General features: G+C 38.2%; 2 protein-coding genes, 1 non-coding gene and 1 pseudogene across 3 annotated transcripts; 2 read left to right on the forward strand and 2 right to left on the reverse strand.

Annotated features, from left to right (window-relative positions):
• Positions 1-724: 724 nt before the first annotated feature.
• Positions 725-3,373, reverse strand: Rpl37 (ribosomal protein L37). Its single transcript, XM_047556907.1, has 4 exons — positions 3,231-3,373; positions 2,468-2,603; positions 2,181-2,265; positions 725-844 (listed from the first exon to the last, which is right to left on the reverse strand). Exons 1-4 carry the CDS (start codon positions 3,231-3,233, stop codon positions 775-777), a joined length of 294 nt encoding a protein of 97 aa, XP_047412863.1. The 5' UTR covers positions 3,234-3,373; the 3' UTR covers positions 725-774.
• Positions 925-1,004, reverse strand: LOC124987759 (small nucleolar RNA SNORD72). Its single transcript, XR_007109269.1, has one exon. It is a non-coding gene; the product is annotated as a small nucleolar RNA SNORD72 (small nucleolar RNA).
• A 7,542-nt stretch (positions 3,374-10,915) lies between the features above and the next one.
• On the forward strand, positions 10,916-22,794 carry Card6 (caspase recruitment domain family member 6). Its single transcript, XM_053743414.1, is given in 27 exon segments — positions 10,916-10,979; positions 10,982-11,183; positions 13,257-13,377; positions 13,379-13,433; positions 13,436-13,535; positions 13,537-13,730; positions 13,733-13,813; positions 20,304-20,338; positions 20,340-20,384; positions 20,386-20,772; positions 20,774-20,855; positions 20,858-20,890; positions 20,893-20,949; positions 20,952-21,025; positions 21,027-21,062; positions 21,064-21,132; positions 21,134-21,224; positions 21,227-21,370; positions 21,373-21,402; positions 21,405-21,481; positions 21,483-21,647; positions 21,649-21,877; positions 21,880-21,954; positions 21,957-22,040; positions 22,043-22,147; positions 22,150-22,227; positions 22,229-22,794. Coding segments are annotated over 27 exon segments (3,096 nt in total). The 3' UTR covers positions 22,612-22,794.
• Positions 22,795-24,038: 1,244 nt separating this feature from the next.
• LOC124987343 (ADP-ribosylation factor-like protein 5A) lies at positions 24,039-24,687 on the forward strand (annotated as a pseudogene).
• The last annotated feature ends 2,123 nt before the right edge of the window (positions 24,688-26,810 follow it).

A 26,810-nucleotide genomic window follows, 5' to 3' on the forward strand; every position in this document is an offset into this window, starting at 1 on the left:
GTTTGTATATAACCTATGCACATCATCTCATATAGGCCAGGTAAAGCATCCTAGATGTTATCCTATATGCAATGGAAATTTACAATTCAGACAGCTACTATTTTATGTAGTTGTTTCAGCATCTGTGCTTCCTTTAATTATTCTTTTAACTGGCAGGCCAAATTGAACCTTACCTCCTTCACCAAGACTAAGAAAACATGAAAAAGAAATTTCAGAGATTTAACACAGAAAAACTTGAAGAATTACACAGGGGGAGGGGAATGGACATCTACTAGGTAATTATGCATCATTGCTGTTAAGCCACAAATCTCAGGGATTACACCTGGCTTACTTTACCTATTCAATCAATTCATGGCATTTGTATAAAGCCTTACAGACTATTAATCCTACTTACATTCTTTTCAAGTTAACTCACACATAGTGAGTTATTTACACTAACTTTTCACTCAGTCCCTACAATGGGCTACATGCTAGGTGCTAAGCTATCTTTATGGTTGCTAGGGTGAATACAATTATCTCCCCCCAAACACAATTCAACCTTACCCTTCCCTTTATGTCTTCACTGGCACTCCAAGTCTTTTACATGCTACTAAATGCAATTTAGTGTGCCAAAAAAATTCTTAATGTGTAAACCTGATATTTTCACCCCATTCCCCAAGTCAAGGTAATCCATTGATCCCACAAGTCTAGTACTTAGAAACAGATACATTTTTAGCACACCAGATACATTTTTAAAAACCAGAACATTTATTGGGTGGCTAGCTGTTGAAATTCTCAAGATGAACTGGATGCTGCAACAGCTGCCCTCTTGGGTTTAGGAGTTGTTCCTTCACGGAATCCATGCCTGTGCCATGTTAAAGACAAGAACAGTTACTTCAGCAATCCAATAAATACCTTGTAACTTTTGATAAATAAATTTTAATGAGCTTATCTCAGTTAAATGCTGAAATCATTATTATATTCATATGTTCAGACATTTATTTTTACAACATCACTGATAAGCTTCTATTTTCATTTCATTCTGCTTAAGGTATCAACTTTAGATTATAGGTAACTGTAATTCCAATAAGGTTTAAAAACTTTTTTGGCTATTCTGGTTACTGGGTCAGTACTTTTCTATTACTCAAAGTTGTTTGTAAAAAATGGTTCCTTATGTCTAGGAATAGATCTTAATTGACTTTCCCTTAGTTGAGGGAAAAAAAAATAAGCAGGTTGAATAACAAACATTTTGTAAAATGCTCAAATCAGAGTTTTCCATTTCAAATCAAAAAACATTCACACCTACCAAGAAAAGAACTATAATTGTCCTTTTGAAGATTAATGAATTGAGGCAAAGAAAGTTCAAGCAAGCAAGCTTAAAAATCTGTCTTCAGTTCACGGTCTTAGCTCTTATAGGCAAACCACTCAATATCAAGTCCACATAATTTTGACTTCCAGTAAAAAAAAAAAAAAAAAAAAAATTCAAAAAAGTTACATGAATACACCTAAAGACGCTTACAAAAGCTAAAATTAAAATTGTCTTATGATTTTTTTGAGCTCTGGGTATCAAGTGAATAGAGGTAAGGTATACAAAATACATTTTATACAGGACAACTCCCATAACAAAGACTTTTCCATCCCAAAACATCAGTAAGATTTGCTGAAAAAGGGCAGAGTAAGGGGAGGTATACAGGTTCACATGAATTCAACACTTTCAATCTAAGACCTCTAACTAGTTCTAGAAGTTATTGCTATAAAATCCAGGTTCTCAGCTGAATCTCAGGTGAGCCTGTAATCTGCATTTCAAAGAACTTCTAAGACCCAGACTTTGATTATTCAGACTCCAAGGCATCTTTCTATAGCAAACTGCCCCAACACCTCAAATGTGAAGTTCAACTCAAGGAAGCCTGACTCCACACCTTATCTGTTCGATACCATCTTGACAAACTTTGGTTCCAATTATAGCAAATCTAGGTATTCCTTATAAATAGCAATATCTGGGGTAGTGTAGCCCAAAAAATGCTCCACATTATTTACTGAAAGATTAATACAATTTAGGTCAAATGAACTCAAGTATATGGCAAGAGGAGGAGAAAAGCTTCCAACATCTCATTCTTACCACCTGGATAAAATAATCCTACACAAGTAACCGTGGGGGTTCTTATTCAAGCCCTGCTTTATATTGAAACACAAAGCTGTACCTGAATCTGCGGTATACAATTTTTAGGTGCCTCATTCGACCAGTCCCGGTGGTATTTCGTCTTTTAGCTTTGGCACTCCAGTTATCTATAAGAGAAATGGAAAACTGTTTCTTTCACACACCTTAGGGAGGGACTTTGGTCAATTTCTATAAGAGTACAGAGAGTTTTATGCCATTTCACCAACATACAGATGTACAACAGTTCTGTTTTGCACCAAATAAAAGCTCAAAGTTACTCTCTTGCATAGGTGCAATGCAAACAAATACAGCTTGAATTACATTACTTACACTTTCTCTTGCGCTTAGCAGGGTAGCCACATTTGCCACAAGTCGACTTCTGAAGATGGTAGGCCTTAGAGCCACAGCGGCGGCACAATGTGTGCGTCTTATTACGACGCTTTCCAAACGATGACGTTCCCTTCGTCTGAAGATTATAAAGATAAACAAATCTGAAATCCAACAATTTCTATATGCATTTCGACGTTTTCTGGGAAAACTACTACAGATAACATAATAATGGAAGAACTGAGAGATTACTAATTCTTCATTAAGTACTCAACTCTGAGACCACTGCCGGCAATTCACGTTATATAAAGACCACCTCTGCAAGTTGCTGGTATTCCGAAATCGATCTTAGTTTTTTTATTTAAAAAAAACAAAAAAACAAAAAAACTTAGAAGGTACAGACCTAAGATTGTGCCTACTACTCCAAGTCTGAAGACCCCTGCTAGGCAGCACCACCACCAGTTCCTCTGCTATTACAAAGGGTCAAGGCGCTCCCAAACATTCCCTCAGCGCCTACCCGAAGGCAAAGCTATGGAGCCCCCAGGGTATGAAAGAAGGAAAGGACATACAGTGGCCGCAGCTTCACGACCGCGACATCAGTCCCTCAGTCAAAAGCTCCTCTTCTGGTTCTTGTCAGACACCGCATGCCCCTTTACTGCCCATCAACTCCCCTTACCCAGAGCCTTACCGATCCCTCACAAATACCAACTTAGCGCAGCACAGGAGACAAGGATGGAGAAGGATTCCAAGAGCCCTACAAACTCACCATCTCGCTTCTGCCACCGAGACCAAAGAGGCCGGAAGAGAAGGCACTTCCGCTAGATCGCACTCAGAAGCTTCCGCCCAAAGAACTACTTCCTGCGGAGCGAGGTGCACTGTTTTCAACCTTCCGTCGCTGCAGTTGGAACACTGTGGGTGGAGTCAAGAGGGGGTACAGAAGCAGGCGGAGCCAATCAGGTTTTAGCGCCCGAAAGGCGGTGGGGGCTTTCCGCTAACTCGCTGCGGGATGGGCGTGTTTCCGTCGCTCCCGCCTTAGAACTGGGAAACCGTGCGTAGTCCAAGACTTCGGCTTTTCGGCTGCTGCCGGCTAGTGTCGCAAGTTACCTGTCTGATCCGTTGACACATTGTCGAATCCAGTTGTGGACCCGCGAGGAGAATCTGGAGAGTGGGCTGACGTGCCCGAGCACCCTCACCGACTCCGGGCTGCCTGCACCCGATGCCGGACAGACCAGCTGCTCCGATTCCTCCGCATTCCCGGCTGGCGGCTCTTGACGCGCACCGTCTCACGCTGAGAGGTGGCTAAGAGTGCGGAGGCACAGACTGTCCTTGAAGGGGCTGGGCTTAGCGTCCAAAGGGAAAGTCAAAGTGATTTTTGTACAATAGCTATTTAGAGGCAAATGGTTGACCCCAAATTTCATTATGCCGAAGAATCGTACGTGGAACTTGGTAAATATAGTTTCCAGCACCCTAGAGTCACCCTACCCTGTTGTGGCAGGTTTGGGTACAGCTTGGAAATCTGCACTTATTTATTTTTTAATAAGTTTAATAACGATATGGTAAATGAAAGAGTATTCCACAAACTGTAAAATTTATATAGCACATGTAAAGGAATATTTTAAAAAATTAAAAATTATAAATTTTGTCCAAATCTTGCCATTCTGTAAAAATCTTACACAAATACTTTTTAAAATTTATTTTTAAGCTTTTATTTATTTTCATTAACTTTTTGTTGACAGTGATAAATTAAAAATTTTTTTTTCGTACATGGGTATAGGGTAGTAATGTCTTGTCTCTCAATCTACCGTCCTTCCCCTCCCCAAACCAATGATCCCTCCCTTTTCTCCCCTCTGGACAATCCAAAGTTCCTTCATTTTTCCTTAGCCACCTCCCACTATGGGGAAGTCTGTACTTTAAAAAAACAAAAAAACAAAAAAAACTTCTGTTTAGTTTTAAAATTGATAGTCCCATGACCAACCTGGTAAATGCTATTGCATTCATAGCCTCTTGTCCAAAAAGACCCCTACCCTAGCAAAAAAATATACAAGAAAATTACCAAACGTGTAAGAATTAGTGCAAGGGGGAGGGAAGAGAGGAGAGAAAGGGGAAATACTGGGAAATGGTATTGTCCAAGTTATTTTGTTATATTGTGCGCATGTAGGAATATGTAACAAGAAATCCCACCATTATGTACAACTATAATGCACCCAATAAGAATATGGAAAAATTTAATGGGGAAAACAGTTTCCAAATAATCACTTTACTTAAAGCAACCTTAAGAATTCCTGGCCTGACACATGCAAAATTTTAGCAAATTGCTAGCAGAATAAGATGGACACTAAGAATCAGAGGTTCCATTTTCACAGGTTAACAATTGATAAGTGCCTAATAAGTACCAGAGTCTTCTCCAGGCAGGGAATAAAAACAGGACAATAACTGTTCTTCCAGAAGAGGTAGAGTGAAAGTGGGGGAGAAGGGAGGTTGTGCAGCCAGGGGAAAAAGAAAGCAAACATTCCAGGGATTGGCCTAAACTGTAAATCAGGAGACTTTTTTAATTAGGTGCTGTATTAAGTTTTGTTTTGTTTTGTTTTTGTTGTTGTGACAAGTTAACACAAACATAGTGACTTAAAGCAACCCAGATTTAGTCAGCAGGTAAAAAGTTTCAGTTCAGGGGAAAGAGTAAATTCTACAGGTCTGAATTATAATTTTGTATTTAAAGTTAATACTGTATTAGATACTTAAAATTTGTTAAAGAGTGTATCTCATGTTGTTTCCAAACTTTTTTAAAAATCCACAAATTTATAAAGGTTCTACTGGTTGAAAGCATAGGGTTTCACTGGGCTAAAATTAATATGTAGGGCTGGGGGTGTTAGCTCAAAGGTCTGGTGCCTGCCTACTATGTGCAAGGGTCAGGGTTCAATCTCTAGCACTGCAACAAAACGGCAACAACGAGTGCAAAATTAAAATGTTGGCAGCACTGTCTGGCTTTCTTGGAGGCTGTAGGAGAAATCTGTTATTTGGCCTCTGCCTTTCTTGGAGGCCATAGGAGAAAATCTGTTATTTGGCCTCTTTCAGCCACCTTCAAGGCCAATAATAGTCGTTTCAAGATGCATTACCCTCTTCCTTCCTCTTCTACTTTTAAAGCCCCTTGTAATTATGTGGTCCCACCCAGATAATTTCTTCATCTCAAGGTCAGCTAATGAGCAACTTTAATTCCATCTGCAATCTTAATTGTCACTGGTCATGTAACCTAACCATTTACAGGTGTGGGGATTAGGCTAGCTCAGAAATAATGTCAATGTAGAAAAGATAGGACAGGTGTCAACTGCTGAAGAGCCAGTAGTATGATATACTACATGAGTGTGTACCTCAGACATTCCATGAACTTGAAGGACCACTGGAGAAGAAATGAAATACGTTCCTTCTTTCCTTAATGAGAGGTGGTTGGTGTAATATAAAGCTGCTCCCCTGCCCTTTGCATCACAACCTAGCTTGTCAGTCTGAAAACTGCTCTCCCCGCCCTTTCCATTGCAGCCATTTTCCCACCTCCCAACTACTTGTCCGTCTGTGAACATGCTAGCTAGCTATTGGTTCATCAGTCACTTGCAAGTATCCTTCCCCATTATTGGTCCCCTGTTAGCCCAGCAGAATTAAAATGCTTAAGGATAGCTTCCGTGCCATCTTTTTCTCATGCTTTCTCTCTCCTACTGTTTCTTTCTCCTCCTCACTTTTCACACTCTTTCTTGCGTGCGCCCGTTCTCTTTTCCTCTCATTTTCTCTCTTACCCTGCAGGAAGGCACTCTGTTTGCTTAATAAACCCTCTTATGTCATTTCCATGTGGTTTTCCGTGGGTTTCTTACAGTTGGTTTTGGTGTGTTTGAAGCCACATCAGTTTTGTCCTCGTTAGATGTATCCTTGACTGTTGAGAGACCTATGAAGTTCCTTTAGAACTTCCAGGTTCCTATTCAATTGCCAGGTTAAGATTAGGAATAATTATCTTTTCTTTCTACTGTCATCCTTATTATTCTTGTTTAAAGACAAGGTCTTCTATGTTGCCAAGGCTGGTCTTGAACTCGCAGTCTCAACTCTTACCTTTATCTTGACCTTCCAAGAAGCTAGGACTACAAGATGCATATCACCAAACCTGGCTTAGCTCAGTTGCTGAAATGGTTTGTCTAAGTTGTTAGCTTAGGCATTTATTCTCTAAAACTGCCTTTGGGCAGTGGTAAGAGAATATGTAAATCTTAAATCTTGTGTTCATGGTTTCCACACACTCAAGTGTCTTGATCATCAGGACTTGTAACTTCTTAGACTTATTATTTTATAAAGTAAGCAAAACAAAATTACTGCTGAATTTTGTCTAAAAAAGCCACATAATTTAACTTCCTCTGCTATAAATATAAAATTTTTACTTTTGCATCATTTGTTTTGACTTGAAGGATGTACTTTCAACTCTGTACCTCTTGACTATATTTTATGTAATAGAGAACATCAGAGTCATACTCCCCCTTCCCCCAACTCACTTCATTTGCCTTCCAAGCCCATGCTATGTAAATATCCTGTTCTAAAGGAACTGAATTCCCATTAGATTGAAATCTGCTGGAGCAGATTATCTCTGTGGAGAGAGGAGGTGGTGGAGTAGTTGAAAAGAGATGGTGTTTGAGAGACCTGTAACTGATCAAGTTGAACAAAAAAGGATTGGTGAACTTGATGACCTTATTAATCTAGTTTGAGGTCATGAGGTGGATACATCTCTTGAGGCCATAATTTTGAGACACATATTTTAAAACTCTTATTAAGAATAGAATGGTGGTTATCAGAGTCTGGGAGCAGTGAGGAGGAAGGAATGGAAGATGTTGTTCAAAGACAAGGGTTGGGGACTTGCATGCCTGGGGAGTCACATAGCTGGCAGAGTAGGTCATCTTGGTCAGGTCACGTTTTTGACTGATCATTGTTTCAGGATTGGTTCTTGAAGTTCTGGGAAAGTTATCATCACTCAAGGGGGTGATTTTCATCACTCAAGGGGGTGATTTGCAATTTGCTTCCCATCATGAGATGTCTGTTTCCACTTAGGATGGCAATCTTGGTTAGTTATTGGTTAAGTGTGTTGTGGGGCACAACTTAAGAGCAGACTGATCACCACTGAGAAGTTCAATTTGAGAGTCTTTATTAGCTGACCAGTTGAAATGTCTCACACAAGGCCCAAAATGGCTATTGGGAGAACACTCCTGACCACAGGATTACAGGGGTTTTTATACCATAAGTCAGTACATCAATCATAAGTGTCTGTTGCTAATGATTCAAACTACAAACTAACATCATGAGATCTAAAATCATACACCAAAGGTGAAGTGGGTCAAAATGACCTTGGTTGGGTACAAGTTAAAGAATGGCTACTAACATCTACACAATCACTGTTGACATGGTACATTGTCTAAGAAAAATAGAAATCAAAAAGAGAACATTTTGCAATATATAAAAATTGCCATTTTGTGTTGCCAAACACGCTACTGTTGCCAAACACCCACTGTTGATGGGTACAGAGGGCAGGGTGTTCCCGTGGGAAAGCATTTCCTACATAACATGGAGTCTCAGGGTAAATGGAGTCAGTTTAGTCATTGTCCATATAGCCTGACCTATAACATTTCCATGGAGTCAAATACGTCAACCTGTCATAATTGGTCCAACTTAGGGTATATTCTTTTCATAGGATTCTTTGAGTTCCATTGTCCGCAGTTGCTTGGGGGTAGTTTCTGTTACTTTCATAAAGACAATTTATCAATATGACCAGATATGCATTAATATTTTTAAAATAAAAATGGGTACTGGGAATGTAGCTTAGTGGTAGAATACTTGCCTGGTGTGCATGAGTCTCTGGGTTCAATCCTTGGCACTGCAGAGAAGACAACAAAAATAACAGAATTCAAAAATGGAATCTATACTGTTCTGCTTTCCATAATAATATTGTGGAGAGTAGACTGGAGTCCTGCTCTGAATTACTCCATGATGAATAGAACAATAGTTTTCAGGCTGTGCCTTACCCTGAGTTAACTTCGTTTTATAAAGCAGCAGTTTGCTATGTGTTATTTCATTTTAAGTATAAGTGCTGAGGTAGAATGATTCTACATTTTGTTTGTGCAAGTACATAATCACCATCTGCCTAGCACAATCATAAAACACAAACTGATAAATAAATTAATCTTCCTAATAAATAATGACCACTTGTGAACTTACTGAATTAAATCAGTAGCATATGGATTTATAGATACATCAAGCCCACATCAGAAAAAACCAGATGCATGAGTTTATCAAACATGCCAGACCCACCTAATGGAAAAACCCCCTCACTTTGGGACTTATAAAAGGAGGAGCACCTTAAGCTGGTTGCTCTAACATACCAACCCATCATCAGATCATTGGGTAAAAGCATCATGAGTGGGACAGGAGACAAATTTCCAACTCTCTGTCCCTGGGCTTCACTTACGTGATCTCCCTGCTTGATGTGGCCAATTTTGAAAGTGCTTTCCCTCTGGACCCTGGCCTAGAATAAGTTCCTCACTCTGTACCTTGAGTGCCCTGGATAAGTTCTTTGACTGTTTGTAATCTTTTCCGACGACGTGCAGTGACTCGTGCATCTGTATGTGCTCTCTGCCTTGGCTCTCTGTGTGACCTTCTGATTCCCTTTGCCACCTTTACCCTTCTGATCTTTCTATAATCTTACATATCATGATGTAGTTTGTGGCATGTGACTTGAGTATTATAGATAGTAGTAATTCAGATTGGAAGAAAAGAACTTGTGATTGCCCAGCTTATGACTACCAGGTGACACACAAGTACTCAGTGAATTGTATCCAATGAAAGTGATATTGTTTGTGATTTATCGTTATTCAATAAACTCTGGCATTGTGAAAAGACAAACATGTGATCTGTGTTAATGGCATAGATAGCTCACAACAAATATTGATATCATACTTTCAATATATATAGATCTCTATCCTTTTAAATAGTTCTTCAGTGTTCCACTGTTGACATATCAACATATATTCCTCATCTCCAATTTATGGAAATATAGGTCATTTCAGTTTTCTGTTATGATAACGAGTTTTCGAGACAGGGTCTCCCAGAGTGCTTAGCACCTTGATTTTGCTGAGGCTGGCTTGAACCTGCCATCCTCCTGTCTCAGCCTCCAAGTCACTGGGATTACGGGCAGTCTGATAATTATTTTAAGATAATTTCCTAAAGTGGAATTGCGGGACTGGAGGATATACATCTTTATTTCATCTAACTTACTTATTTGCCTAGTGATGTATATATTGTCAGATTACTCTTCAAAAATCAATTAATTAGTTTGTATTCTTATTAATATATAGAGAATAAAAAAAAATCCCCCAAGATAATGACCTGGGAAAAGGGAGTGCAAAAGAAGGTCATGCACTGACAGCCTTCATCTCCCAGGACAAATGTTTTCCAGGTACCGACTGCAGACAGGGAGGAGGGTTTTATCACCCTAAAGCAACAGTCTCTAGGAGACCTTGACCTCCTCCAAAGTAAATCCTCTCCAGACACTGCCCACAGACCCCAACCCAAAAAGTTCAAATTCCTGAGTGCCCAAGGAAACTATATGTACACTAGACCACCCCTCAACAAACCTATATAAACCCACTCCTCTTCTTGTTCAGTGGCTCATTTTCCACCAGGAAGTTGGGCCCACAGGCGATATTTGATCCCTGCATCCCTTGTTCTGGTGTCACACTGTTCCTGAATGAACAGCTGAGATGACTCATAAGGTTGCATCCTGCCTGGTCTTTTGTGCTAACACTTAGCATCACAGTATAGGGCTTAGAACAATGAATATCTCGTTCAACCTGAAGTTCAGGAGAGGTTTCTTGGAGGAGGTAAACCCAGACTGAGTTTTCATGAGACTGTCAAGTGCACCACCGGAAGAACAGATAGGGCTGGGGATGCAGTTCAGTAGTAAGCAAAAGAAGTTTCTGGTTGTTTGCTTTGCAGTACTGGGAATTGAACTCAGGACTCTCTAACATTGTGTTACATCCCCAGTCCTTCTTATTTTTCTTAAATTTTAAAATATTGAAACAGGGTCTCCCTATAGTTGCCTAGGCTGGTCTCAGACTTTCAGATCCTCCTGTCTCAGTCTCCCTGGTAGATGGGATTACAGACATGGGCCACCATGCCCAGTTCAGGAGACCCTAGTTTCTATTCCCAGTACTACAAAATGGGGGTGGGGAAACGGGATAAAAAATCCACAGGGAACCAGGTTCAGAGAATTCTCAGGACTCCCCCATAGTGCTTGTTTCCATCTGCTCCGTCCAAAACTGGGTGTCACTGGCTATTTTATCTTGCTAAATAGAATTGCTGTCTTTTCCTCCCGGCTCTTATCTGTTTATCCATCAGGATGACTTCACCGTCCACTTCCTGCTCTAGGAACCAGACACTATGGCTGCTGAGAGTGCTCCCTCAGAAATCATAGAAAGACAAAGAAAAAAGTTGCTTAATATCCTCCACAAGATCCAGATTCAATCTTGGACACGTTAGCCTCTCGACAGCTGATTTCTGAGGAAGAGTACGAGACTCTAGATAAAGTTACAGACCCCTTGAAGAAAAGTCGAAAGCTGTTAATTTTGGTACAGAAAAAGGGAGAGGTGAGCTGTCAGTATTTTCTCAAGTGTTTACTTAGTACTTTTCCAGAGTCAGCTACCACGTGGGTGCTTAAAACATGGTGAGTGAATTTCTATACTTTGGCAGGGGTTGGGGGGTGTGGGGACTAAGGGTAAAGGATAGGGGGCAGATTTTCTGAAAAAACAAAACTATCACCCTTTATTTTTGTTTGTCTTTCTCCTCAGAGGTAATCTGCTCTGAAATATGAGAGAGGGAAAAATATGCAGAATTTTAAAAACCGAGAGCAAATATCTTATTGATTAGAAGATTGGTAATGTGTTTTGAATTTTGTTCAAATTCAAATTTTGTTGAAAAATTTCAATTGTTTTATAAAGCACTCATTGTTCTGGTATTACAGCCTGAAGTTCCTGGTTGGAAAGAGAACACTGTTAGTAATAGCATGACCTGAGGTTCTCAAGTAAATTGAATTCACGGATGTTAACAGTTCCAGACCTCACACAACATCTTTCACTTAGGATAACCATTCTAAAAATATAGGAAAAGTATTTTTAGCACACCTAGATGGCAGATCAGTAACTTTATTTTCTCTGTGATAAGAATGCAGCAGAACCCTGGTTTTTCTGGAGCAACTTAAATGCTAGTTCTTTTAAAAATAATTATTTATATAACATCATTTAATATAGTTATTAAATGATACATTAAATAATATATCTATATATCATTTAACTGATGTATTAACTACATATTATATGATTCACTGTGATATTTCAATTTATATTCAATGTGTAACAATCAAATCAGGCTTGTTGGCATATTCATTAGCGCAAACACTTATCATTTCAAAATCTTCTCTACTAGCTATTATGAAATACATTCAAATGCTAAGTCTTAAGTGGTTCAAAAATAACTAGAGGCAGATGAGGGAAAAGTTATTCTAGAAGGTATTATTTAGCGATTCTGAAAATTAGCACTAGAGGCAGGTGTAGGTCCTTTTTTAAAGAAATCTAAAATATTCAGGATTATTTTAAAGGATATTAGAGAGGTAGGGACAAAAAAAAAGAATATTAATGACTCATATGCTGTAGAAAGATAGGTTTTATTATTCTAGGACACAGTATTTCAAATTACAGCTATTTGCTTACAGATTAAGAATTACAGAGATAGATTTCTTTTGTATGACCCAGGGGAAATATAAGTTATGAGTCACATTAGGTCCACAAGTAAATATTGTTCATGATCATTTTTCTTTCTCTTTTTTTCATTAGAAAAATATAATTATACATAGTATTTGGGTTCATTTTGGCAAAATCATATATGCAAGTAGTTTGATTTCACCCCTCTCCCATTTTCTTCCCTCCTCTCCTCCCCATTCTCCCTCCTTCTTTCCATCTTTTATTTTTATTTATTTGTTTATTTGGTACTGAGGAGTGAACTCAGGGGCACTCAACCACTGAGCCACATTCCTAGTCCCTTTTTTGTATTTTATGTAGAGACAGGGTCCTCACTGACTTGCTAGGTACCTTGCTAAATGGCTGAGGCTGGCTTTGAACTCACAATCCTCCTGTCCTCAGCCTTCCAAACCACTGGGATTACAGGCATGTGCTGCTGCGCCTGGTTATTATTTGTTTTTTCATTGATACTATCCACATATACATAAAGGTGAAATTCCCTTTAGTATCTTTACATATGAATATAGCATTCTTTTGTAAATCATTCCATTTTTCTTTCCATTTCTGTCCTCCCTCCTCCCTCTCATTTTCCTACTACTCCACTGATTTTCCCTGTATCTTTATGACATCAGATCCCCTCCCCAATTGCCTTCTTCCTTTCTTTGCTCTACTTCCACATATGAGAGCTTCTGACGCCTGGCCCCAGCCCTTTTAAAATTTTTTTTAATTTGAGACAGAGTCCTTGCTAAGTTGCTTAGGGCCTCACTAAATTGCTGAGGCTGGTTGAACTCTCGATCCTCTTGCCTTAGCCTCTCAAGCTGCTGGGACTACAAGCAAGTGCCGTTGCATCTGACTATCAGAGAAACTTTTGACTTCTGACATTCTGAGTCTGACTTATTTCATTTATCAAGCTTTTTATTTTTTTAAACTCAAGTTATTTTACAATTTCTTTTTATTAAACTGAAAAACAAAATTAACAATAAAATCTTCTTGTTCTTTTCAGAACTTTTAAAAACCAAGGATAGAGCAGCTCTTCAATCCATAAGTAAGAATTTGGAAACTACTTTTTCCTCTAGAAAGGAAAAAAACAAGAATCCTGAGATCAAAGTGTCTTCCAAAGGAAAAAGAACACTTGGATCTGAAAACCTCTGCATTCTCCAGGGACAAGAAACTAGTTACCAGGAAACCGCTTTGTCCTCAGGGGAGTTAGAGAAGGAATTTGACACTCCAAAAATCATGTGCCATGTTCCGTCAAAAGAGTTGAATATGAATTCCAGCAACAATTACATATTTAAAGGATGGACAGAGATATGAGGAGCCCGATGATTCTTTATACGTAGCAGAAGGGGAACATCCAGGTTCTGCTGGATACACTGAAGATGCAGAAACTACTGTGTAAGAAGGAGATTTTGATGTTCCAGAGCATATTGCTCATGGTGGTAAAGAGGACTCGAGTGGTTCAGATCCATGGGATTCTCTGATGAAAACATTTCTGAGGAGTCAGAAACCAGCATGACATTGGAGGAGGGGGATAAATATCTGGAAGGTATGGACACTATGTATGTATAGTTAATCAGGCAACAACCTGTCAATAATTAATAATTAGTGACCTATGGGGTGAGGAGAGACAGGCACAGATGTCAGTAGAAAATCAACTAACCAGAAATTCCTTGTACCTTTCTATCCTGAAATGTCTTCAGAGCTGGGTGTTGACATCATGAAGCACCCAGGAGCTGGGAAATGGTAGTCAGTACAGTGTCCTTCAGTATCCAAGGCAGATATGTTCCAGGACTGTTCATGTAGACCAGAATCTGTGAATGCTCAAACCCCTTATGTAATATGGCAGGAGAGTAATTGCATACACCTACACAATCCTCCAGTATACTTCGCTTCTATTATTTGTAAAATATATTTTTATTTTATTGGTATACAGTAAATATACATATCTACAGGGTATAACAGGAGATTTCAATACATGTAAATTGTGTATAGTGATCTGATTGGGGTAATTGTATTCTGTTGTCTCAGAGATAGATCATTTCTTCATATCCAAAACATCAAAATCCTCTCCACTGACTATTTTGAATATTCAATTAATTGTTGTCAACCATAATTATCCTACTGTGCTGTAGACATTTGAAGTTATTTCTCTTATTCTGCTGCACTCCTGTACCCATTAACCATCCTTTCTCTATCTCCCCTCTGTCCCCAATTCCAATTTGCTTTAAATCATTTCTAGATTATTTATAATACTAATATACTGTAATTTCATGTGAATAGTTGTTATACTGAATTGTTTAGGGAATGATGATAAGGAAAAAGTTCATACAAGTTAGTACATATGCAATTTTTTTCTAAATATTTTCTATCCACAGTTGGTTGAATCCTGCACATGAGAACCCCTGGATGCAGAGGCTAATAAGCAAAAGTAAATCTTGCTTGGCAGCTTATAATGTCCACAGTCACCTTCTATCATACATATAAGCAGTTGCTAACCATTGTTTTTAGGTGTTATCTTCGTTCCTCAGAGCAAACCACTTTAGGTTATTTTAGTGCCTTTATAACCAGAAAGATATTGGGATTATACTTTAAATCACCATAGTGGGAAACAGTTAGTAGAGGAGATTATGGTGAATATTTAAGGTCAAAATATTGTTACTCATCTTAATCTAAATCATATAATGCTATCTTGGTGAGGAGAATTACATCAGTACAGTATCTTGAATCCAAATATTCCTTTTAATTAATAAATTTATTTTGGTACTGGGGATTTAAGTACCGCTGAGCTACTTCCCCAGTCCTTTTTAAATAGTTTTAAATTATTTTTTAGAATTTTGAGACGTGTCTCACTAAGTTGCTTAGGGCTTCACTAATTTGCTGAGACTGGTTTTGAACTTGCCATCCTCTGGGGTTACAGGCATGCACCACTGTGCCTGGTTTTTCCAAGTCTGTTTGTCTGACTCTTTCTTTCTTTCTTTCTTTTCTTTCTTTCTTTCTTTCTTCCTTCCTTCCTTCCTTCCTTCCTTCCTTCCTTCCTTCCTTCCTTTCTATTGAATTCAGGGGCATTTAACCACTGAGTCATATTGCCAGGCCCCCCTTTAAAAAATTTTTTTTTTAGTTGTAGATGGACATAATACCTCTATTTTATTTACTTTTTATTATATTTCATTAGTTGTTGATGAACCTTTATTTATTTATTTGTATTCAGTACTGAGAATCGAACCCAGTGCCTCACACACACTGGGCAAGCGCACTACCACTTGCGCTTATTTATTTATTTTATGTGATGCTGAGGATCGAACCCAGTGCCTCACATGTACGAGGCGAGTGTTCTACCTCTAAGCCACAACCCTAGCCAGCAAGTTTTTCTTAATACACATTGAAGACATGAAAAACGTTACATTTAGAAAGATATTGTCTGCAAAATTAAAGGCTACCAAATTCTGAGTAGAGAATGGAAAGGTAACTACCATTTCACAATCAACTCAAGTCTTGGGGACTCATTCTCTGGGTAGAAAAAGAATAATTTCTTCCTCATCACAGCTTGTAGTAGTTTGCTGGGGATACTACAAAGCATCACAGAATGACTGACTTAAGCAACAAATAACAAAATATATTTTGTCATTGTTTTGAAGCTAGAAGATCAAGGTGTTGGCAGTCTTGGTTCCCTCTGAAGGAGGAGGCTAGGAAGAGGAATCTGTTCCTACCCTCTGGTGTTTCCTAGAAATCTTTGGTCTTCCTTGTCTTGTAGAAGCATCACTCTGCTCTGCCTTCCTCTTTCACATGTATCTTTTTTTTTGGCGGTTGGTACACAATTCAAACTATAATGCCATTATTTCTGCCACATTTTGTTGGCTAAACATGTTACATAAACAACACAGATTCAAATGATGGAGAAAAAACAGATTCCACCTCTTGCAAACTCTTGCAAAGTAATATTACACAGATTATGGATATCTTTATGTAATGAAATGGTGAGCTACTATTGCCCACCATTTCATTATCCTAATGATAATATGGCTACAGTATAATTCTGGTGGTTGTCCATCCACTATATTTGACTAGAGATATGTGGTTATCTTTTATCTCTTAACTGAGTAAAATTTGTCTATGCAGCTGGGAACTGGAAGAAAAATTCCAATATTTTTGACTTAATTTTTTTTTTTTTTTTTGGTACTGGGGATTGATCTCAGGGTCACTCGACCACTAAGCCACATCCCCAGCCCTATTTGTATTTTATTTAGAGACAGGGTCTCACTGAGTTGCTTTCGCTTAGGCTGGCTTTGAACTCACAATCCTGCCTCAGCCTCCCAAGCTGCTGGGATTACAGGCGTGTGCCACCTTGCCTGATCGAAGGGTCATTTTTATTATGTTACATTTCATGAAAAAACAAAAGAATCAGTGTCAACTCCAAGTTCAGGAAAGCTGAAAACATTGCTTTGTGTGCTCCTGTGGAAGGTCAACTTGTATAGGCTGCATCAACTTCTACTCCAGCTTGTTGTTTGGGTCAATTAATGAAAGATTCAAATTTTCATTTTATGTTATTTTCTTTAGCCTGAAATTTTTGTATATTACTGTTGTTGTAAATATAGTTATGCTGGTGGTAAACTCTCTCTGTACTGGGGATTGAACCCAGAGAGCTCTAACCACTGAACTACATTGTTGCCGCCCATGGCAATTCGTCACTGCCTGCAGCAAACACTTTGCGCGGGTATAGAGGATAGAGGGAACTGAGGTTTGCTTGCTTTAAGAGGAGAGAGGAGAGAGAGAGAGAGAGAGGCTTTGCATAAGAGAGAAAGACTTTGCTTAAGAGAAGAGAGAGACTACACTTTCAGAAATCCATGTCTTCTCAGTTTTGCTGCTGCTTCTTAAAGGTGCATCCTGCATCCTGTGAACTAAGGGTCCGTCTACCTAAGGTGCTTTAGGGATGTGTCCCGTGTACTGCAATCTGTGATCTGCAACCTAAAGATGTGTTCTCAGTTCTTCGCTCTCTGCCCTATCTTCTGCCGCTGCCCCTACTCGCTGTTTCTATCTGCTTGCCGCTTCTTCTTCTTCCTTTCTGCTAATGGCTTCTCTGTTCTTTCTGCTAGCTGCTCCTCTTACTGTCGCTCCTTACTCCTTATCACTTTTCTCTGCCTGCTGCTGCTCCTTGTCACTTTTCTCTGCATGCTGCTGCTCTTTACTCCTTATCACTTTTCTCTGCCTGCTGCTGCTCCTTGTCACTTTTCTCTGCATGCTGCTGCTCTCTCTACTACCTACCGTCAGCTTATATCCCTCCAAGAGGCGGAGGGCGGAGCCACGCCAGTTGAGGTCAGGCGAGGAGCCAGCTGCCCAATCATGAGCAGGCGCAAGCAGGAGCACTTGAGAACACCAGTGCAAGCGTACCTTCAATGTGATCAAAACAGTTTCTGGCTAGCTGCCAGGCGCCATCTTCGGCGAGTTCTCATGGCACAGCCCCAACACTACATCCCTAGTCCTTTTTAGTTTTTATTTTAAGTCAGGGTCTCACTAAGTTGCTTAGGGCCTTGCTAAGTTGCTGAGGCTGGTCTCGAACTTGTGATTCTCCTGTCTCAGTCTTCCAGTAGCCAGGATTACAGACTTGCACCACCGTGCTCAACGATCTTTTGATTTTTTGTTTATTTTTTTAAAAATATCTTTATTTGCTTTCATTCCACAAGGATACTTTTTGCTGTTTGTTTAATTTCAGATTGGCAATGTTTTTGCCTTCAGCTCTTTATGGGTGTCATTTCTCTGTCTTTTAGCTTCTGTTGTTTATGATGCTACTGTCAGTTATTTGATCATCACCTCCTCCTAAAAGTGTAGTACCATTTTTATTTCTGGTGTTTTCAAGAGTTTTTCTTCTTTTTTTTTTAGCAGTTGATCTACTGTTTCTCGGTATAATTTGTTTGTTTTATCTCCTCACTATTTATAGATTTTCCTGAATCTGAAAAGCAAACAAGTTTTTAACCAAATTCGGAAATTTGGGGGCCTTATTTACTCAAAAAAATTTTCTGTTTGTGTTCCTGTTTCCTCTTCATGAGACTTCAAGTACATGTATGTTAAAGTTGTTAATATTGTTCTATACGAGTTCCTAAAACTCTGTTATTTTCTTCAATTTTTTTTTCTTTCTGTTCTTCAGGTTAGATACTGACTTTCTTTTGTAATTTCTAATCTGCTATTAATCCTTGTGGTGATTTTTAAAAATCCAGATAGTGTGATTTTAAATTCTAGAGTTTCCTTCTTCTAATACAGTCTACTGTTTTCTGTAATTTTTGTATTTAATCATTCATTATGGGTTTATTATATCATATTGTTGAGACTAGTTAAGATAGCTGCCTTAGATTTTTGTATATGCTAAATCCAATATCTAGGTCATCTTGGAGTCAATCTCCATCTATTAAGCATGGGCTACCTTTCCTGTTTCTTCCTGTCTGTTAAATTTGGTTGGTGTCCTATTCATTGTGTATAATAGGTTGTAGAGATTCTGGTTGTTATATTTCTAAGAGTCTGGATTTTTATTCTCATTTTTTGGACTCAGTTTGTTTCCCATTAACCTGACAGAACTCAAATTCAAAATTCAATATCCATTCAGTAAGAGGCAACAGAAATCTATTCATTTCTTTTTGCCTTAGTTGAGCTATTTTTATGATTTTATTTTACGAAAATTATACTGGGTTCTAGATATTATTGCTTACATTTTTTTCACCCATTTCTGTGCTTAATTAGATTGTCTTGTTTTTGTGGTCCATATACTCTGTTCCTTCTATCTACTCCATTTAGCACCACTGTAACTTTGTCACTTCTAGATATCAGCCAGGATTATGCCAATTTCTGTGCTTAAGAGTGGAGAATTGTTGACCCTAAGGCAAAGGATGGGACCGCAAGAACAGAACTTGAGCTTTCCTGAAAAACTGTCTTCTCCTTGCCTGCTTCAGGAGCCTTTATGCTATTATCAATTCCCCCCTAACTTTATTGCCTCAGTACATATGCTACTTAAACAACCTTGAGACTACCCAAAGATATCTTTTAGTTGTTTTTTTTTCATTCATAAAATCCATTTTTTTCCCTCACATCTATTATTTTTCTAGGTTCCTTTTTAAGGACATTTAATAAACTTATGCTAGTTTGCCAGCTCATCTGTCAGGAGTAAAATATACTCCAATCTTTATTAAGCACTATCCTATTCTCAAAAAGTAACTAGAAAATATGCTTTAAAATGGGAGATCAGGAGACATTAGGAACAGCATCTCGATTCCAAGAAAACTAATAGAAATAAAATCTTCAGTTTCTCTAAATTCAGTAAGAGATAAGAAAGAAATCAGGATCAGCCTAGAGATCCTTTATACCCATGTATAATGAAGAACTAACAAGGGTTTTTATTGTTGCATACAAACATTAGGCAAAAAATAAAAATAAAAATAAAAAGGAAGAAGAATTGGGAAACCTAAAGATCATTGTCCATTTAGTCAATGATTGAGTAAGTAATGGCCCATCTAAACTTGGAGAACCATGAAATGGGTAAAATGAATTAGATAGATCTCTCCATATGCTGACTTGGAAGAATTTGCAAGGAATATCATTAAATAGAAAGAGGCTGAAGAGTCGTCTGTTTAATATGCTATCACTTATGTAAAAATAAAATAGCATTCATCAAGTTAAGCTATATATTTCTATATATGCAGGCATACTTAGTACTTGCATAGAAAAGGACCATATTGACATATCTCTTAGAAATAGGATAGGTAGAGTGGTGAACTGGGACTTTCCCTTCATTTGTACCATTTCATCTTTTTGTAGTGAAAAATGTCAGTTATTTATTTGGTTTAGAAAGTCAGTGAAGGGGCTGGGGTTGGGCTCAGTGGTAGAGTGCTTGCCTGGCATGTGTGAGGCACTAGGTTTGATTCTCAGCACTGCATAGAAATAAATAAAAAATAAAGTCTATCAATAACTAAAAAAAAAAATTCTTAAAAAAAAGTCAGTGAAGGAAACAGATTCTGAACACAACATTCACTAAGTATCTTCTCTTTTACAGAAAGAAAGAAAGGTATTTAAAGATGTACTTTCCTGTTTGAAACATGGATAGAAATAGAAAACTTCTGCCAGATTTTGTTAAACAGTTTCTCCTTGGATCATGGATGTAGGTGGACACCTGAGACTCCAGCAGATTTAGCCTGGAATTTCCTGATGAAAGTTCAAGCACTGGATGTGACAGCCAGAGATTCAATCCTCAGGCGTAGGGTTCTGGATGAAGACAGCAAAGAGGAATTGCTGACTGCACTGGAAAAGTTGGAAATCGAAGACATACAAACCATTAATCCCCTTGATGTGCTTTGTGCCTCCATGCTGTGTTCAGACATCTCCTTGCAACGAGAAGTCATGTCAAACATGTATCAATGCCAGTTTGCTCTTCCCCTGCTGCTGCCAGACTCAGAAAACAACAAAAGTATCTTAATGCTGGGGGCCATGAAGGGCATTGTGAAGAAGCAGTCAAGGCAGTCCTTAGGAGGGCCCCATGGGGGATTCAGAAAAGTTATTGAGTCTCATGAAGATGCCTATCATCTCTTTTGTACGTCTAGGACACTGTAGTTTCTCAAGTCCAGAATCCTCAATGCACTGCTCAGCCCTGACCACTGAAAACACACAAAATCTTTCTTCATCACGATTTGTCTGTTCCAGTGCTTCCAGGCAAATATCTGATGGCCTAGTTGAGATAACATGGTGTTTTCCTGATAGTGATGATCACAAAGGAAAGCCCTGGTATTTTCCAAAAGGCTGTTGCTGTGACCAACCTTCGTGGGAGACCTAGACAGCTTCTGGACACAGTTTGGGCTTTTGGTGGAAGTGTCCTCGGCTATCTTTTTTTTCCGCTGACTGCCTAGGTAAGAAGGAATGGGACTTGCTATTGTTAGGAGACGCTGTCATTCAAAGATGCTACTTTGTACTCAGTCCCCAAGCCAGGTGAGTGAAGAGGCTCAGATCTTCCAGAGGACCTTGAAACTGAAACCATCACAGCTACTGTTTTGGGAAGAAGCTGGGGACAAAAGGAAGAACATGGAGGGCATTCAAGCTGCCCTCCAGGAAGTGATGTCCTCTTCACTCAGATGTGGTCTGTGGAGGATATGGCCTCCCTAGCCAGGGACTGGGTATTCAGGTAGACCAAGACTTTGAGAATGCTCAAGGGATTCAAGTTTTCCCTAATGTAAATATGACTGGAAACAGCTGAAGGTGAGGGGCAGCGAAGATATAGTCAACCAAAAAACTCATTTGAAAGCCAAGCTCTGAGGCCTATGAGAGAACCAGGGGTTGCAGGTGAAGTCAACCAAAATTTTCAGAATTTTATCCACTCTCCAGTATTTGTGTCTCACCTAGAAAATGCCTGGCCCTCACCCAAACCAAATTGGAGGTGACTTTGACCGTGTTTCCTTGGAATCTCCCTGGGTTATGGGCTCCCACTCAGGGTCAGAGCAGAGATCTAAATGGTTCTGTGCTTCATCCTTTTGGAATTCAAGATCTCATAAAAAAGGTCAAGGTTTGGGTATCCAATACTCCCAACTCCAGAGATTTTATTCAGGTGGAAAATTCATAAAATTTCAAGCACTTCTTGGAAGCATCCCTTGAATCGAACACTTGGAAGACCACCAAGACCCAGTTCTCAGAGTGTGTGGGCTTGTCCTGAGAGACCACAAACAATGGAGTTCTTGAGAAGTTTGGAGCAGTAGTCTCTGTGGTAGGTTGCCTACATTCTCTAGGTTCACAGCTGGCAGGACCAGCAGGGAACCACAGCCCAGGCAAGCCCAGGCCCCAGGAAGAAAACTTACTGAAGTAACTGGAAAATTTATGAGAACAGCCTCCCCTATAAAAGATCCTCACCCTCAGTACTTCGGCCAACAGGAAACACACAAAAACTAGTAAGACCTGCTTCTCAGCAAGGAAAACAAATGATGGCTCAGGGTGGGTCTTGGATTCAGTTTTCAAACAGGATCTCATTCCACATCTAAGAGCAAACTTTTACCCAGCTCTCAGTTCATATCCCATCAGCCTAAGCCATCCCAGGTCAAGCACTTCCAGCCCAAATCCTCCCAACCTGGGTCTTCTCAAGCAAGACCTTTTCAGACCAAAGCCCCTCGGCCACAGACCTCCCACGCTAAGCCTTCTCAGCCCAGACCCATTCAAACTAAATCATCCCAGACCCATCCCTCACAGACCAGAGCAATATCAACAAAGAGCAGGGCCCCAAAGGGTAGGGAAGCGTTAAAGAGTATAACCAGAGACAAGATGTACCCTTTATCTAGGCCCTTCCTGTCATATAGTACAGTAACCGAAAAGAATTCAGTGAACGTTTAAGACTACTGTCATTAGCATGACATAATCAAGATAGGGCAAAGCCTAATTGGTTTTCATTAAAGTATCCGTAAGAGGACTGGGATTGTAGCTCAGTGGTAGAACACTTGCCTGGCATTTGTGAAGCCCTGGGTTCGATCCTCAGCAGTGCATATAAAGAAATAAAAATAATAAATAAAGAATCCATTGACAACTAAAAAAAAAAAAAAAAAAAAAAAAACAAAATTAAAAAAATCTGTAAGTGTTCCTCCCTAAACAAGAGGAAAAAATATGAAATAATTAAGAATAGTATCAAACAGTAAATAAATAAGTTGAATACGACTTTGAACATTAAGTAATGTGTAACTTGAATCCAATGTGAGACAGCCCCACTAGGAGGAGAATGTGATTTAGAGACTCTAATTACGCGGTGATTACAAAGTAGGGCTTGGTTACCTCAATGGGGCAAGAAAACTAGCTAACTAACAAGAAGTGCCTTGTTCAGAAGTTTCTGGTTCAGTATCAACCAATGAAGAGATAACCCTTCTCAATTTTGGCTAGTTAAATCATCTTGCTGTGATAATAGCCTCAATTTGCTTAGTTATTAAAACTTTCTTATTTGACCCTTACAGATAGAAATAATGAACTAACAACCAATAAATGAATTATTTCATCTTAACTTTTTGAATGATTTATGTATATTTTATATTCAAATATTTATAATAGTTAAGAATATTGGCTATTTGGAGGAGCTGACAAATAATAGTCTCCAATTCAAAATGTGCCTTTTTGAGTTTTTAATTTTAAAGTGGAAAAATTAAGATAAGCTTAAAAATTTTATAAAAGTATTGAAATGCTTAACGGAACTTAAGATTCATATAATTTATATTTTTGTTAGATTCATATTATTCTGAACTTTTCAGTACGTTCTGTTAGTTAGCAGTATTAAATAAAAGAATATATTAAAATTTCCAGGTATGGTGGCCATGACTGTAATTCCAGTGACTCAGGAGGCTGAGGAAGGAGGACCACCAAGTCATAGACCAGACTCAGCAACTTAGAAGACCTGGTTTCAAAATAAAAGATAAAATGGGCTGGGGATGTGGCTCAGTGGTAGGGTACCCCTGGGTTCAATCCCCAGTACCAAATACATATATATTTATTAAAATATATAGGCCCGCGAGGCTCGTCTCAGACAACGCGGCGGCGATGTCCGCGAGCCAGGCGAGTGCCGCGGCCGGCAGCGGCGGTGCCTCGCGCACGGCAGGGCGGCCTGGGTTTTGGCCTCCCTCGGGTTCCTGGAAGCGGGCCGGCGGCCAGTGCGGGAACGGCAGCAACAGCAGCAGAGGCGGAGGCTCCAGCGCGTCTCTATCCTTTAGCCTGAGCCAGGGGAGGCCAGGCGGCCCGGTGGCTGGAGGGGGTCCGCTGCCCGAGAATGGGAATTCCTTTTCACCAGAATGTGGAGACTGTTCAATCACCAGGAGCACAAAGTTATCATTGTTGGATTGGATAATGCAGGAAAAACTACCATCCTTTACCAATTTCTATGAATGAAGTTGTACATATATCCCCTACGATAGGAAGTAATGTAGAAGAGATAGTGATTAATAATACACGTTTCCTAATGTGGGATTTGGTGGCCAAGAATCTCTTCGTTCTTCCTGGAATACTTATTATACTAACACAGAGTTTGTAATAGTAGTTGTGGACAGTACAGACAGAGGATTTCTGTAACTAGAGAAGAACTCTACAAAATGTTAGCACATGAGGACCTAAGAAAAGCTGGATTACTGATTTTTGCTAATAAACAAGATGTTAAAGAATGCATGAGTGTAGCAGAAATCTCCCAGTTTTTGAAGCTAACTTCTATTAAAGATCATCAGTGGCATATCCAGGCATGCTGTGCTCTTACTGGCGAGGGGTTATGCCAAGGACTTGAATGGATGATGTCGCGACTTAAGATTAGATGATCTCTACTGACCTCCTCTCATAGACTTTGCATAAACAAAGTGCTGGACTTTACCTGAAAGCTGCAAAAATTAATGGTTTAGATATATTTATAATAAACTGGTTTCAATTTTTTTCTATAAGAAGAAAAATTAAGACACTTATTTGAAAACAAGATGAAGTCTCACCTTCCAATTTGCTTTCTCATTAGTTCCTTCCAAAGTACTTATTAAAGCTGTGATTGAAATTTTTCTCAATGAATCCTCTCAGGACAATGTATAGCCTGTGGTAAGTACAAAGGGAGAGGAAGATGTTTTGAACTTAAGAGCTTTATTATCAGTATACCCCTCCCTAATTGAATGTTGTTCTCTTCTTGTTCCTAAGTCAAAATACAAATCAGCACAGATACTGTTTCCAATATTTTAAATGTCATGTTACTTATGAAAAAAAGTATTTTGCTTAAGGTTGTGTATGTATTATGTATATACCTCAAGTTCAATTTAATGACTTTGATTTATGTTCTAAAGAAAAGCAAATAACACAAAAATTGGTAATATCCTTAGTTATTGCCCTAATGAGATAAGAACTGACATTGATGTTAAGTGCCATTTTATACTTTTCCTGTATGTTCTCTGTATTGTACTAACCAACGCCCTCCGCCAAATCATTGAACTGCTCTTAAAAAAAAAAAAAAAAAAAAGATACAGGAAAAAGCTTGACATTGTATACCTATTTTTGTTGACCCATAACACACATGGAAACATGTAATCCAACTGAGTGAAATATCTGTCAAATTCTTGGCTTTACCAGTTGACAGAATTGCACAGTGAGCATTTATCAGATTATTCCTTGTATTGGTCTAAATTACTGAATAGATTGTTAATCCATTTATCAATCATAAGTTGCGATTAAAACTATCAAGTGATTTCTTCTTAATTAAGAACTATTGTGTGAAACATGTCTACCCAGAGAGGTAACATTCTATAAATATTATTAAATAATTTAGCTACAGTCTTCTTAAGTATTAAACTATATATGTCAAGCAGTTCAAGAGAATTTGAGAGTACAAGTAAGGCATAAAAATTTTCCAAGAAACATTTTAAATTTTTAATTTGTAGATTTTTCTTATTTTAGGAGTTGGAATACTTTTGAGTTTTTTTTGTTTCTGTAAGTTGTCTTATATCTTATTTCACCATGTAAATGTATTGTTTAACAATTAATAATGGCAAATTTTTTAATGCTGTTGGCTGAAAAACTGATTGACATGATATATTATTTGTACTAAGAAATAACTTGACCCAAAATACCTTTTATTTGCTTAGGGTTTTGTTTTGTTTTGTTTTGTTTTTTATGTCTGAAAATTGAAGGTATTTTGTCATAATTGTAAACAGATTTATCCTGTGTTAAAATATATACTCTTATTTGTATATCTTTTTTGCCCTGAAAATTTGAAGGTTAATCCAAACTGGCTTGTTTTAGAATGTTCAAGAAAAGAAATAACTATGTTTAATACCAACCTTTTAAATTTCATGAAGATTTTGGCAGGAATTGTAGTATATACTATAAGCATTAACAAAACAGAGAATTTCTTTCTATAAAATATAAAATGCTCAGTATCTAATCCAAGTTGGGTGTGGTATATCAGTGTTAACTTTGGATGTTTCGTGTTTTGTATTTATGTTACAATTTTCAAAATGCAAATATAACATTTAATATTTCTCATGCTTTTTACAAAAGTAAATCCTAAATTACTAAGCTTTTTCCATATGTACTCATACTTTTGAAATTACTTGTCGCATATTAAAAATTCCCTTAAAAACTCAAAAAAAAATATATATATATATTTAAGATATTTATGTGAACCTTAACTAAGTTTTAAAATGACATAAATATTAATAGAAGGCCACCTTAAAAGTAAATATTAAAATGTACCAGATTAGAAATAAAATACTAAGAACTATACATTAAAGTTGAAAGCCCCATTTTAAAAATTACTTTAACAAAATTAATATTAATTTTAAATACTAAAATAGCTCCAAGTAGTCTAGTCTTTTTAGGCTGAAAATATTACCTTCAAGGACACCAAAAAAAATTATATTGACAAATGGACGAGAACTAATCTTCAAAAAGAAATAATTAATCCCTGAGAATATTCTTATATTATAATAGGTATCCTTCGTTTATTTTTGTATGTATTAAATAATCAATAGTAATGTCTACAGGGTGTTTAATCTATTTGACAGGTATTATAAAAATGAAGAAAGAAATAGAGGAAA

This window comes from Sciurus carolinensis, chromosome 6 (assembly GCF_902686445.1).
Source record: "Sciurus carolinensis chromosome 6, mSciCar1.2, whole genome shotgun sequence".
Lineage (NCBI taxonomy): Eukaryota > Metazoa > Chordata > Mammalia > Rodentia > Sciuridae > Sciurus > Sciurus carolinensis.